General features: G+C 40.6%; 1 protein-coding gene across 2 annotated transcripts; it reads left to right on the top strand.

Moving 5' to 3' along the window:
- The first annotated feature begins 1,070 nt into the window (after positions 1 to 1,070).
- Positions 1,071 to 11,587, top strand: plp1a (proteolipid protein 1a). 2 transcript variants are annotated; one of them, XM_012860881.3, is made up of 7 exons: positions 1,071 to 1,196; positions 4,643 to 4,829; positions 4,916 to 5,072; positions 5,261 to 5,429; positions 7,729 to 7,802; positions 7,893 to 7,958; positions 11,046 to 11,587. In XM_012860881.3, exons 1-7 carry the CDS (start codon positions 1,193 to 1,195, stop codon positions 11,208 to 11,210), a joined length of 822 nt encoding a protein of 273 aa, XP_012716335.1. In that variant the 5' UTR covers positions 1,071 to 1,192; the 3' UTR covers positions 11,211 to 11,587. The 2 variants fall into 2 exon arrangements, with proteins under 2 accessions (XP_012716335.1, XP_012716400.1); XM_012860946.3 differs by lacking the exon at positions 11,046 to 11,587 and adding an exon at positions 8,326 to 10,891.
- Positions 11,588 to 14,780: the final 3,193 nt, after the last annotated feature.

A 14,780-nucleotide genomic window follows, 5' to 3' on the forward strand; every position in this document is an offset into this window, starting at 1 on the left:
CAAGCGGTGATGATTTGGGGTTCCATTTTTTATCATGTACAAATTCAGGGTATGATAAAGTACCTCATAAATCCCTTTGCTGGCAGGCGATATGATGATTTCATTTTCTAACTGGACCAGTCACCTGGCCACACTGCCAAAAGAACCAGTAGCAGCTTTAATGGCCATGGGATTGCTGTGCTAGATTGGCCAGCAAATCCCTTTACCCATATCACCAAGAGAATCTATGGCGTTATGTCGAGAAGGTAGATAAGAGACGAAAGACCCAACAAAATGAGCTCAAGATTGCTATTATAGCAATCTGGGCTCCTCTAAAGGCCTGTACAGGCTGAAAGAACCAAGAAATGTGTTCGTTTTCTCACATGAAACATATATGCAAGCCTCCCCGGAAAGAGTGACAGGAGAAATGTTGGCAAAATTACATTTTCTGTTATTCTGCATTAACCACACCCCAATGTAAATTTCTGACAAATCACACGATTGTCAGACGTTGTATGGTTAAAAGGTTCTGCTCAATGTTGTGTGAAGAAGAAGCTGATTTCATGTTTTTACTTTTTACTTTTACGTATTGTAAAATCCTGACGTTGTTTTCCTTTTGAGAAAAACTGAATTAGGGGTTTCGAGCATGTGTGTAGGCCCTAATCATCTCTAACATTAACTTTTTGATGACACTTCATTAAGATTAACGTGTAACTCGGTGCATGATCAGCTTAACATTGTGCTAAAACGTTTTAATATTTATTTTGGGGGGGGGGGGTTGAATCACAGGAAACATTACATCTTGCGCCAAGGTTTGATGACTAATCGTCTGGGGAATAAAACTTTTCCATGGGAACAGAAGAAAAAAAGGACTCTGCCCACTTCGGTATTTGCATAAGATGCGCGTTGCTCCCTCCATGCAAATCAGCATCAACAATGACCTTCCTTAATATCTGCACGTACAAGAGCCCTGACCTCTTCATTATCCCTCGCCCTGAAGTTCATTGAAAAGCGACATTGTTCCTTTAAGGTTGCACTTGCAGCCATCGTTGGCTCTGTCCATTGTTTGGGGGTGGGGGTGGTGGTGGTGGTGGTGAGGGGGGGGGACGCGAGTTGAGAGATTGATATACGGTGGCCGGGGGCGAGAGAGACGCACATTATCAGCGGACCAGCTGCGGCGCAGTCAACAAGTCCTGAACGCTTCCTTCCAGACATGGGTAAGAGAAACTTCCGACGCAGCGGACTCTCCCTCCTTTTCTCGGCAGATTCGGCTTTATTTTTAAATCAAATCCCAGCGTGGATTGCAAGCGATCGCACGGTGACGCGAGAGGGGCGACTTGCGAGGGAGCGTCAGAAGTTATTAAGGTCCTTTCTGTCAGTTTTAAGGGCCAGCTGATGCGCCGCTGATATTATGAGACGTATTTCATGCTTCAGATGGCAGGGCCACTTTAAGAGGAGCCTTGTCGCGTTTGCTTTTGATGGCAATCTTTCTCAATTTTTACAGCGGGGAGCTATAGGCAGGGCTTTACATTTTCAAACGCAGAAAATATATGTTTTTGGGTGCGATATTTTCATGCAAGGAAAGAACCACATGCTTTCGCGTCGTGTCTTAATTGGTTAATTGAAAGCAAGGTGCGACTGAGACGGCAAGCCTCTGCCTCTTATTTGCGCCATCCGCCTTGCTCTTAACGGCCTGATGCATTTTCACTCTGCTTTAGTTGAAGTGTCAGAGGTCACCGTTTGTGGGCCCCTATCTCACACCCAAACAGCCAACAGAGCTAGTGTAAATATATTCAATCAAAGAGCCATCTCTTCGCCCCTCCTGCCATCTGTGTTTACTGTAATGGTACCAACCACAGTCTGCCTGCTCCCATTGTGCCCATCTGTGTGCAAAGCCACACATGTACACAAGTTGTATTGTTTGTTCAGATTTCCAACCTCCTCCAGCCCTGGCAGCACCCCAGTTTCAATCTCTTTTTTTTTTTTTTTTTTTTTCCCCCAAACCTTTGTGTGTCTCCTCAGAAGGAAGTCTGAGTGCGTGCATGTGTGTGTCTAAAGCAAAGAGGTGCCTCTGGCCTTTGTTTGCTTGACATTGGTGGCCCTTGTGCCCCCACAATGCTGTGGGACAAAGACTGTTGTCTCTGCAGTCACAAAAGCAGCCTCTCTCCATCTCTGCTTTGCTGTGTCTCCAGTCCCTTGTCCTCCTGCTTTTCTCACACTCTTCATCGCAGGATGGTGAATGGAGTCAGGGTGTGACGTGGCGTCCAGGCAGATGCATTCCCCTTGTATCTTTGGCCTTTGGCAGCCATCTGAATGGCACATGACAACTGTGGGGATGGCACGCTTTCAATGACTGCACTCATGCTGCAACCTAATCCAAGTCAAAGAGTGGACAAATTTTCCCTAACAAGTAAATTGGTGTTTGTAATATTGTCACTTGACATAAGCTGGTATGAGGTCCTCGTGATATCATAAGCTTAAGTGAAAATATCACAGTGTCATAGGATTTACTCAAGAATAAAAATGCATAGTATTGTCATTTTTATTTAAAACAGAATAATACCAAAGTGTTTTTTTAGAAAAGTTAAAAATCCCCACTGTTTGTAAGGCTACATTGTTGTTTTTTATTCTACGGTTGTCGGATGACTTAGGTTAGCCCTTTAGTTCAGTTCAGACAGGGAGAGCCAAAGCAGAGGTCAAACTCTGCACCAAAGGGAGCCACACATCTTACATCAGAGGTAGGTTGAGTAACCTAAAATGGTGAGAGTGAGAGTGAGAGTAGCACTGTTTCAACAAATATTTTTCTCAAGTGAAAGTTAAACATAGTCAGCCAAGAAATTATCCAGGTAAGAGTAAAAAAAGTACTCCAGTAAGAATGCTACTCTAGTACTGAGTAATTTATCATAACAATTGATGATTTCATATTTAAAAATTATGTAATTGCACAGACAGAAATATAAATTTATGAGCAAGTTCTGAAAAAAATATATAAAGAATAACATGTTTACCAAATGAGAAATTCAGGCAGAAGAAACACTTTAAAAAAAAGGAACATTAAACTTGAAAGCAATACTTATAGCAGGTAATGTGTAAGATAGTCCAAAGTACTTCCAATGACAATATGTACTGTTTACTGTACGTTCATTTGACCTCCAAATGGCTCAATGAGCTCAGCAGAAAACAACAAAGCTTGTGTACTAATAAGAAGTCTCACTTTAACATAAACTCTGGGTTTTTGTCTCTCTGGTGCATTTTTGGTTAAAACAAGTATGTTCTTTAGTCATGAAGTTACTCGCAGTAGAAGAAATTTCACTCAGTTAAGAGTAGCAATACTTGAGTATTAATATTACTCAAGTAAAAGTAACAAGTACAATGCAGTAAAACTTCTCCTAAAAACGTCACTTGTGTAAACGTAAATGTAACTAGTTACTACCCACCTCTGCATTACATATCAACTTTCTTACTCTTTCACAACAATGCAGAGTATAAAGAATTTTCTCAAACAAGTAATTTAAGAGTTTGCACTTTGATCACCGTTGAAAAGTGCAATTTATTTTAGTTGTGATTCAGTTTGACCAAGACAATAAGTAACCTCCTGTTGGGAGGTCTCATCCACTGGTGATCCAATGTGCAATGTGTAATATATTAAAATGGGAGAAGTTATTTTAAGTCAAAGTCAGTATAAAACACTGGGTACAAATGGATGCACGGGCAGTGCAAAACATCCCACAGTAGAAGACCCATTCTATGCCCAAAAAAGTTACAAAATGGCAAAGGGGCTAAATGACCGGCATGGAAGCTTCTCCAGCGCTAATGTAAGTGTTGTCGGTCAGTCTTTGGCTTCTATCAACATACGTCGGTATCAACTCTGAAACTACTTCTTTGTATTTTAAAATAAAAGTCTTGAGATGCTTACAGCACTCACCGACAATAATAACTGACTCATTTTGCTGAATAAAGATACGTACTGACAACAAGTAGATGATTTCTCTGGACAGACTTCACTTTGACAAGAGCTATCGTGCCACAGGATCTTGTTATACCACAAATTGTGACAATTGTAATTTCACGATCTGTGATATTATTGCTATTTTTCATTTTAATACACAGACTCAAGCACTGCTGTATTATGAACACCTGGTAAATGTTGTTTTTTGTTTTTTCCAAGTACTAATATTAATTGTTTAGTAAGTCATGCACTCTGTTGAGGAAGACATTCTGCAGTGGCTTGCCTAACAGGCATCCTGTTTGTAGTTTCAAAACCTCAGCCATTCCAACAGTGGCATTTGTCTTCTCTTGTAATCAAGGGGAAAGAGTAGCAGCCAGCTAACAGGCTGTCCACAGGAACAGATGACCCAGAGGCAGCCCTACATGACCCTAAAACCACAGGTCCTTCTCTGACATTTCATTAAAACCACTTTAAACAATAGGGATGGTACTATGGAGGTTGTATGCGGTTATAAAACTTTGGTATACATCGATACCAGAAACCGGTCTGTTGTAACCATCAAGCCGTCTGGGTAGTTACTTCTTGTGTTTCTCTGATCCTGTGATATCCATCGCCAGGTTTTTGTACTTTTGTTCATTTCTTTGGTAAAACACTGCATGGAAAAGTTTTTTTAAATGTATACTAATTAAAAGGTCTTGCCTTCTCGCCTCACAGGTTGCTATGACTGCTGTATGCGCTGTTTGGGCGGGGTGCCATATTGCTCCCTCGTCGCCACACTGCTCTGCTTCTCTGGCATTGCCCTGTTCTGCGGTTGCGGTCACCAGGCGCTCACAGAAACGGAGAGACTCATCGAGACGTATTTTGCCCGCAACCTTCAGGACTACATCACTCTTGCTTATATGTGAGCCATCTCTTATAAGATATAATCTCTTGTTGTAGATTTTGCATAAGCCTTCCTCATTTTTTTTTTTTCTTTCACTCTTTCAGCATTCAATATTTCCAGTATGTCATCTATGGTTTGGCCTCCTTTTTCTTCCTCTACTGCATCGCGCTGCTGGCTGAGGGCTTCTACACAACAAGTGCTGCCAAGCAAACATTCGGAGAGTTCAGGAGCACCATGTGTGGCCGCTGCCTCAGCTCCTCGGTGAGCAGGCCCAGAATGGGACAAGTAAAAGGGAAAAGGGGGATTGGTTAGCAGCAGCAATACACAAATTACATCCTGTGGGTGTTCGGGGTCTTTTTATACTCGCCCTGAACATTTTAGGGGACTTGCAATAACCGTCGCAGATTCTCTTTGCGAGTTACCCATTAATCTATAATGTCCGTTTACAGTTTATAGTGACGACGTATGTTCTCGCCGTGCTGTGGCTGCTGGTGTTTGCCTTCTCGGCCTTGCCAGTCTACTTCTTCTACAACATGGATGCAACTTGTCGCACCATTGACATTCTGACGGAGACCCCAGCAAGTATCAACCAGCTCTGTGTTGATGCAAGGCAATACGGTAATATCTCCCTGTTTTGGCAAGCATACATACATTTAATTTATAGACTTGATTTATTATTATTATTATTATTATTATTATTATTATTATTATTATTATTATTATTATTATTGGTGTCGACAAACTCTAAATGGGGAAAAAAACAGTGAACAGCAAAAACAAAACAAAAACAAAAACATATTAATCTTCAAATGAAACAATATACACCAAGCGATTGTCCTGATTGTGTTTACTTGGTTTTTGTGGGCCTGAAAAAGATTTTGCACCCTGAGCGATCAGCAGACATAAACATTGTGCCATCTGCCGGTAGTACCAGGGAGCTATCAGAAAGCAAGATGGCGGCGACTGATGCAGCTCCTGTTAGAGCCAGTAGACCGTCCTGCAATGCCTTGCAGTAAAGAGACAGCTCGCCGTGGTCCAAGACCAACCCGAGTCACACGGTTAGGGTTACTCAACTTCTTTCTTTTCGTACCTCCGCTGGACGTTGCTGACTTGCTCGACTCCATTGCTTCTTCCTTGTTTACTCCTTGTGCACAAGCACAATATCCCACTCCTGGTCACGTGGTCTTGTTATGGTAAATGTACACTAAAGCGCTTTGTTCACTAACGAATTAAGCAAAAGCAAAGTAAAAAAACAAGCCAACAAGGTGCGATAATTTAATTGGAAAACCTTTTGTATGCAACGAGAGTGAGCTACTGGTGTAGAAATTCGTAGAGTCGTAGTGCGTCACTAGGCCCCTTTTAATTGAAACACATGCAAAGTCCTTTGTCATCGCTTTGAAATGTCTAAGTTGCGAGATACGGAGAGGTCGCGTAAAGCTGGAATTCCAGGAGGAAAATTTGCAGATTTCTCACCAACCCTGATTTCAAAATTCAGTGTGTCTGCCTTAATTTAGCTATATCTGAAGTTCAATTCAATTTGATTTATATAGCGCCAATTCATGAAACATGTCATCTCGAGGCACTTTATAAAGTCAAAATCAATCATATTATACAGATTGGTCAAAAATGTCCTATATAAGGGAACCAGTTGATTGCTTCAAAGTCCCGACAAGCAGCATTCACTCCTGGAGAAGTGTAGAGCCACAGGGAGAGTCGTCTGCATTGTCCATGGTTTTGCAGCAATCCCTCATACTGAGCAAGCATGGAGCGACAGTGGAAAGAAAAACTCTCCATTAACAGGAAGGAAAATCTCCAGCAGAACCAGAACCAGTATGAACGGTCATCTGTCTCGACCGACTGGGTTACAAGTAATAAAATAAACAGTTAATTAGCACTCCAGAAAGTTTGTACATTATCAAATTGGTCACATGCACAAAGTACTCTATACTTTGGTTTAATGAGCATGTTGCTGGAGTATTTGAAAATATGAAAAGCTGAGAAACACTGTTGTTTATGTCACTATTACCTTGTATTGCTGGCAGTAGTTAGCCTCTTACTTACTGCTTGTCTGCCAGTCTCCATGGTCTTTAGCTTGGAACTGGAGCATGGCTAGGTTTGGTGTGATGATCACATTCCCAGATGCAAGTTCTAACTGCAAACACAAAGGGTGATTTCCATAACTAGCCTCTGACACTGGTTTCTGGTTCCTCGTTGATTGCTTCAGCTATCACTAGGAGCTCTTGAAATTTTCTCTGCACTTCTGTTTTGAGACGTTTTGGACACCACAAATGTTTCTGTTTTTGACCAATTCTTCTCTTTGAGTGTTTGTTCTTAACAGCATAACATTGCTTTTTTTTATACTTCCCAGTGATTGAAGTCATAATTTGTTTTTACTGGATCATGACATGGCAGGAGTCAGCAGCATTATTTATCTAGATGATTTTTATTGTGTGTGTGTGCAGCATTTCCAAGAAATTGAACTGCAAAAATCATGTGCAAACATGTATTCAAGCTCCAGGGACCATAAATGACTCTTTAAAGTGCCGACAGGACAACGCTTTCAGCTAAAAACACATTTACAACACAGCTCTGCACTGAGTGGTTTGTGGCTTTATTACAATGAAAATCAGCACCGATTTTCTTTATCGTTTTATTGGCAGTCCCCCCCTGGGTTGTCTTAAGAGGCTCAACATCCAGCTCTTCAAATGTGCACTAATCTGGAGCTAAAAGTAATCCTTACAACAATACCCAGCTGTTTGTCACTATTTTATTTAGCTTTTTTTTTCTTTTTTTTTAAAGTGAGAAGAATCTAAAACAGGGTTTCTTCACACTAGGAACAAACTAGTCATGCATAAACAGGTATATTTATTTTCTTTCCAAGTAACCGTTTTTCTTTTTTCTTTTTTTTTCCACACAGGGCTCTTGCCATGGAATGCGGTACCAGGAAAAGCTTGTGGTATGACCCTGTCCAATGTTTGCAAAACCAGAGAGGTAAGAACTCAAGCTTTAGTGCCTGCTGCGTTTTTATCGCTGGCCCGACAGGAAATTAAAAAAATAATCATTCTGATTTCCTCCTCTCAGTATCGGATGACCTATAACCTGTACATTGCTGCCTTCGCCGGTGCGGGCATCACTCTCCTGGCTCTGGTAAGTGTTGGGAGCTGAAAGCCAGTTCGGGGCTACGACAACCATGTCGTGGCTCATGTGACTAAGTGACGTTCAAAGTGTAGGCAGCGAGGCATCTCAGGCCTCCATGACTGATGACTCTTGTACTATTGCTCTCTGTTCCTCTTTGTCAGCTGACAGAGGCAGCATAATAAAGCTGTAATGTCTGGTAGAGTTCCAGCCAGGCATGCAGCCATTATACTTGCATGCTCCATTACAGAAGCCGTTATTTCAAGCTAAAACTATTAGCACCATCATGTTTTTTGTTCTAATGTTTGTTGCTATCCTGGATTTTGTGGCTCTATTTTTCATCTCCTTCTTCTCCTCTTTTTTTTTTGTCTTTCTATAGCTGACCTATACTGTGTCAAGCACCTATAACTTTGCGGTTCTGCGGTATCTTGGGAGAAAGGGCATAGGTGCAAGGTGTTAGGCACCTGGCTTCCTTTCCACTCTGTCACCACTTTGACATCTACAAGGGGATCTGAAGGGGACGACAACGCCTCTGTCCATTCACTTCACCTGCACAGAAACTACCTATGGTCATGGACTTTAGAAATACCTTTTTTTTAATTATTATTATATTATTCTAACTTTTTATAAGGATGCTTTTGTTTTCTGTTGCAATCGGCACTGTGACTTGCAGTAAATCGTATTTTCCTCGTCGGATCACCCCCCACTGTTCATTTCTGCCACCGGTTGCGGTCCAAGCATAACACGGTACTAATGAACTAAAACATAGGCTGTAGGAAAATCAAGCAGCAGCTGCTTAGCAGAACAAGGGGATTAAAGGTTACCATGACCACCACGCCTCACATCTGGTTGCCATGGGGGCAGACAAACACGCATTTGCCGTCTCACGCTGACCTCAGGACTTTTCTCACGGGCTGCGGCAAAAAGCAGCAACAATGGAGTCGTGCCAGTTCGAAACGCTAGCCAATAAGAAGCCTCTTTTAGGGGCCACCTGCACTGCGAGTCTCTGCCAGAGGGGTTACGCTTCGTGTCAAAGGAGAGGGCCCTCCGGACAAAGAGCGTCAGACCTCTGCGACCGCATCCACGCCGGGCCTCTTACCACGGAAAAGATGGGTTCAGAGTGAAGGAATTTCCGATTCAGTATTTGTTAGATCTAGTGAGGTCTGTAAATGTTTCTCACTGTGGGATGAAAAAAAAAGCACTAGGTGCTAAATGATGAAGTAACCTCTTGATATCGGATCAAAACCGCCGCTGAGGTGTTTCCTGCTTTTTATGTGACTGAGGTACTCTTATGGCAAAAACAAAAAAAGCAGCTTTGCTTAATTCGTTAGGAATTTTGTTGTAGTTATTGTATAACACAATTGAGCTAATTGTAGCTAAATTTACTAATATGTTTACAGTGGGGTCAGAAGTTTGCATACACTCATCTGCAACATGTCACATTTTGGGCTTTCAATGAAGCATTTGAACTGTTATTTTTTTGTCAGAGTGGAGCAACTATACTGTTATCATCAGTTGAGTTCACACTTTTGAATTACAATTTTTTTATTTTATTTTTTCTAGCATTTGGTCTGATCTGCTTTAGGCAAGTTGCAGAGAATCTGGGTTCTGGCATAATTTTGCGTGATATTTAACCATACTTTTTTATATGACTTTAAATTGGTTGGTTTCCTGGCAGGAGGCCAGCTTTAAAGCGTTGTCCATACATTTTTTTTATTATAGGGTTTATGTCGGAGTCATTCTTTATCCATTCCAAATCCAGTCATGTCGTTTGTTTGCTTGGGGCCATTATCTGATTGGGAAACCATACTCTTGTCAAAATTTCCAAACTGCTGCTCTCTCATGAAATTGATCTGGGTGTGTAGAAGCAAGCCAGGAACAATCATATATTAAGCCATATCAGTTTAGATCTGCTGGAACCACCAATTGGATTAAAATGTTGTTTCTTGATTTAAGGTGAATTTTGGAGGTAGTCCTCCCCCGTCAGTATTTCTTCTAATTTGTGTGTACCGATGGCAGCGAAATAGACCCTCTGAATGACGCCACTTCTGCCATGCTTTAAGATTTGTGTCGTTTTGTTAGGTTTGAAAGCCTCACCTTGACACCTGTAAACATCTCCCCTGGTCACAGAAGTCTTTGTAGGCAGCTGCAAAGTTAAGTCATGCTTGAAGGTGTCAGTTTTGAAGCAGGAACTCAGTCCATGTTGTTTAACTTGCTTCAGTATGACCAGTGGTGGTGGTGTTTCCTTGGTTGTTGCTGCATATCCTGACCAATTAGGGACTGTGTGGAGATATTTGAAAAAGTTAAGTGTTTCAACTGCGCAGTGATTCCAAATCTGGTTGCAAACAACCGTATTAAGTGGCCTGGAGTTCAGTCGTATTAAAAATGTAAGGATGATGATAAAGAGCTGAGCCTGAGAGGGGGAAACAAACTGACCATTCCTATAAAAAAAGTGGTCAAATATTGAGCCAAACATTTTGCCAGAACCTTGATGGTTACAAAAAGTGTTAGGTTTCTCTGTAATTTGTCAAGCGACTTATATCTAGATGCATGTATATAAGTGAGCTTGCGCATATATCAGGACATATTAGTGGCTCGGGCATAGTCCACATTAAATTCTACCTTTTTACCCATTTCCTTTTTTTTTTTGTATTATTCTCAAACACATTATGCGGCATCATTAGTCCAACCCAATAAAGACTGGTTCAAATGAATCATTAACGGCTTAAAATTAATCCATTCTTGCCAGCGGGGGTCTGTGTGTGCAATTTCTGACCGGCACTGAGGAAATCTTGCCGCAGGTCATTTTTATTGATGAAACCTTTCCTTTTATAGCTGTGAGTTTATTTGTAGGATGGAAGGTGGCTGGTAGGTAGATTTATTCGTTTCTCCTTTTTAGTGTGTGTTGGTAATGTACTGTTTGGAAATAAATGGATCAATTTAAAGAGTTTGAGCACACTGCCTTTAAAAACATTAATCTGGAGCCTGTGAACCTGGTACCCGTTCTACTTGTTTCTCAATCCCTGGCTTCTGGCCAGAAACGGGGGGGTTCAGGGCGTTTTGTACGATGTTTTGTACTTTGTCTTGCTGTGTCCACAGGTGCACTGTTGCCTTCACTTGGCTGTGTACCAAGCGTATGTGAAGATGCTCAAGCACAGGGCGAAAGAGGAGAGGAGAGGCTTTGACCTTTATAGGAGGATGCAGAGGGACAGAGGGGGGACTCTGTGCTCGCCGTACTCTGCAGACACGTTTGACATCTCCTGACAACGCCGAAGTTCTGCTGCAAGAGCTGCCCCTTACAGCTGTCACAATTAATCAGCGGACGAGCCATTGGTGTATATCGTTTCAGTTTTGTATTCGACACTTGAATTTACTTGCTTAACTTCCATTTTCTTTTGAAAACTAGATGGCGCGCAGCGAATCTTGAGTTGTAAATTGGTAGAAATACGGTTAGATTTTCTTTAAAATCTGGGCATCATTTCTGTTTTTGTGTTTCTAGTTGATTTTGAATGTCAAAATGACTACAGGATATGGTTAGAAAATGTGTTCGATTTGTCAACGCCCAGATCCGAGTTCAGTGTGCAGTGCATGCTTTATATCCTTTATTGAAGGGTGGGAAAATAAAAATGCAATACATGTTTGATTTCTACTTTAATGAGCAGGTACAGATTCCGAGGACAATGTGCGTTTTTGGTTGCTTGACAAACACTGGGGGCGGGGGGGGGGGGGTGTGCCATGAAATTCAAATAAGGTAAAGAGGGGAGGTAAAATGTTGCTTTAATTCTAGATCTGGAAATTGGTAACAAACTGTAGCAATAACTGTCAGGGATTTATTTATTTTTTTTTTAGGTTGAAAGAAAAAAAATCTGGACAAAGTAATAAAACGTTATGCTCTTTTGGTTTCAGGATGTAAAAGGAGGAATTTGTTAGTTTTAAAGGTATAAAAATGCAGACAACAGAATGACCATTCGGTGTGACGCACGTTTTTATTTGAAGCCAAACACCGGAGAGCGTTCTCCACAGTGTTACCGTTGGTAGTGCAAAGTAGAGGAAGGGACGCCGTCCATTAGATCAGCACATATTCAGAATGAACGGGTCGTTCTGCACAGCTCAAGTATCATGAGTTCAGTACGGGAAGTAAAACAAAACATCTTTTTACATTTGGAATTTGTCAATAACTTTTTTTTTTAAATTTGTAATTTTTTTTTTTTTTTTGAAAAACAAAAACAAAGGAAATGTTTACATTCATAAATATTACAGAAAAACTGGAAAAGTACCATAAGAACATACCAAAGGTTAGGCTACTGGCGTATAGGAACAGAATTCACAGACAAGTTTGATTTCAGGTAAAAAAAAAAAAAAAATTTAAAGTTAAATGACATGCATTATTATGCAAACTAGATGAAACTGAAGCAGCAGTGTAAGGAAATAGAATATTAAATCACAAAACTATCAACACAGAGACAACTATTAGCCCTCATTTGAAGAGTTAATCTAGTCTTTAAATGACCTTTTTAGCTCACAGGTTTTTTTTATTGAACAACACAACTTAAGGGTCAATTTACCGCTTTGTCAGTTTGTAGCCAAGTGTTGCCTTTTTTTGCACTTAATCACGCCATCCCATATCATTTCCATTTGTGGTGACTATTTGGAAATCTGGAGATAATTGCAAACATGAAGTAATTTAAACCATTCTCGCTGATTGTAGTTTCCAATCCCCTTTTGTAAGCCTGTTGACTCACAAACTACAGCAGACACCCGATCAAACTAGAGCAACTGAGCTGAGCCGAGTCTCTCAGCCACATTTCCTTACAGCAGTCTTAGAGGACAGGAGGCAATTACTTTAAATCATTGGTTGTCAATGAAGCCTGTTTTAATGGCGGCTCGGTTGGAATAAAACATCCTGTCCCCTACATGTCCTTTTCATATCAGAAACAGCCATATTTAAAAAATAAAAACGACAGGAGTACAAAATGTCAAAGGGGTGAACTGACCCAACATTATAAACAATCTAATGCTCAGCTTACAGCCAGAATAGTGTAACAGTACCTCATTCAGTTCACTTTCACAGTGAAGTTCTTGTAATCATTATCAGCTCGAAAAGACAAATGTTTCATTTGTTGATCGAGGAAGGTAAGCGATGCATTTCAGGTTGCGACCAACAAATGAAATGTAGTTAAAAGAAAAACAAAAAAAAAAAGGTAGAACAAGCAACCATAGGTTTAAAAACAAAGACCTGTGCACTTTATTTCGAAAGTTGTAAGGAAAATACTAGAAACGGGAATCACAGTTCAGTTTAAATTAGCATTACCGGTAACATTATGTAATACCATACACAAAAATGTAAAAAAAAAAAAAAAATCAAAGCATTCTGGCCGGCAGCAGTAAAAATCGCAGAGCGAGACGTACCTGTGGTGAGTGTCAGGTATGTAAATACGAGGACGGAGGTAAACATTTTTTTTTTCCTTAAATACTTTGTACGTTTTGGCTAAATACTGTAAGAAAGAAGAGCCGCTGCCGACTTATTTCCCATTCAGCCGAGAACGGTAAAAGACCGGAGCGCCGAGGCCGACGCAGGATTACACGGAGATCCTTTATGATCAGAGCTCTTCAACTTATCAAGGAAAAGGTCTTTAACTGCTGCCGGTCAAACACTGAAGCCCAATCTATACTTATATATATATATATATATATATATATATATATATATATATATATATATATATATATATATATATATATATATATATATATATAAAGTCTTAAATACCAAAGGCAGAATCACCTTGAATTTTCTTTTGCTCAACAAACATTCGTTGCCTGGTAAACCATTGCGTGAAAAAAAAAATAATAATAATTAGTGGATATACAGAGATAAATCCTGTTATAACACCCAGCCTCAACGTAGTGCAGGAGCAAACAAAAGATTCCCGTGTAACTAATGCTTACGGGCACGGCCGTAAAACCTGACGATCAACATTCCCTTTCTATCGAGTACAAGCCTGTCCTCTCTGTTTAGTGCACTAATACTTAAAAATGATCGGACCACAAACAATCCACTAATGCTCAGTATTTGTGTAGTACTCAAAACGGTCGGTGTGCAGAAACGGCTTTTAACTGAACAGCAGGATATCATAGTCGATTACTTTTTAAACCCCAGATTATCAGTGTTAGGCATGGGCCGGTAGGATAACCTCAACTTTCACTGTATTTACACAAGACTTAAATTAAATGTCTTTTACTCGTAACCCGTTACAAACCAGCTTCCCAACTGTATGTTTCATGCAACCTAAAGCATTTGCAGCCGGACTGGTCTTTCCTGTGAGTGTGAGGCCAAACGTGACGTTCTTTAAGCAAGCTGACCGGCCGTGCACAGCAACACGTGGAGGAGGGGCCAGGGGCGCATTAGCCAACGCTGAATATAGCCGGCGAAAGATGCAACTCTGTCACTTTCTCTGTCATCCCAACAAAAGAGCTTCAGAGCATAAGAGCAGAACGAAGACAGAAACTCTTAAGATTTGAAGCCGTACTTTTTTTAATAAAACGTTGCTATGCCTTCATACAGGCCCACGCCTAATCAGCACAAGGTCAGAAAGTCCAGCAGCTCAACCAAGTTTGAGATTTTCATGGTAAGCGGGCTGCTTATGCAAACAAAAACGAGCAAGATGATGTCATTTCCCTTAAACGTACAGCTTGCCGGCTAGTTCTTAGCTTCCCGACTATAATTTTAAAGCGGTGCCGCTTTCTTAAAAGTGATGCTCAACCTGGAAATGTTTTCAAACAACCGAGATGTTTTTTTTTTGTTATATATATATATATATATATATATATATA

Source organism: Fundulus heteroclitus, unplaced genomic scaffold, assembly GCF_011125445.2.
Source record: "Fundulus heteroclitus isolate FHET01 unplaced genomic scaffold, MU-UCD_Fhet_4.1 scaffold_97, whole genome shotgun sequence".
Classification (NCBI taxonomy): domain Eukaryota; kingdom Metazoa; phylum Chordata; class Actinopteri; order Cyprinodontiformes; family Fundulidae; genus Fundulus; species Fundulus heteroclitus.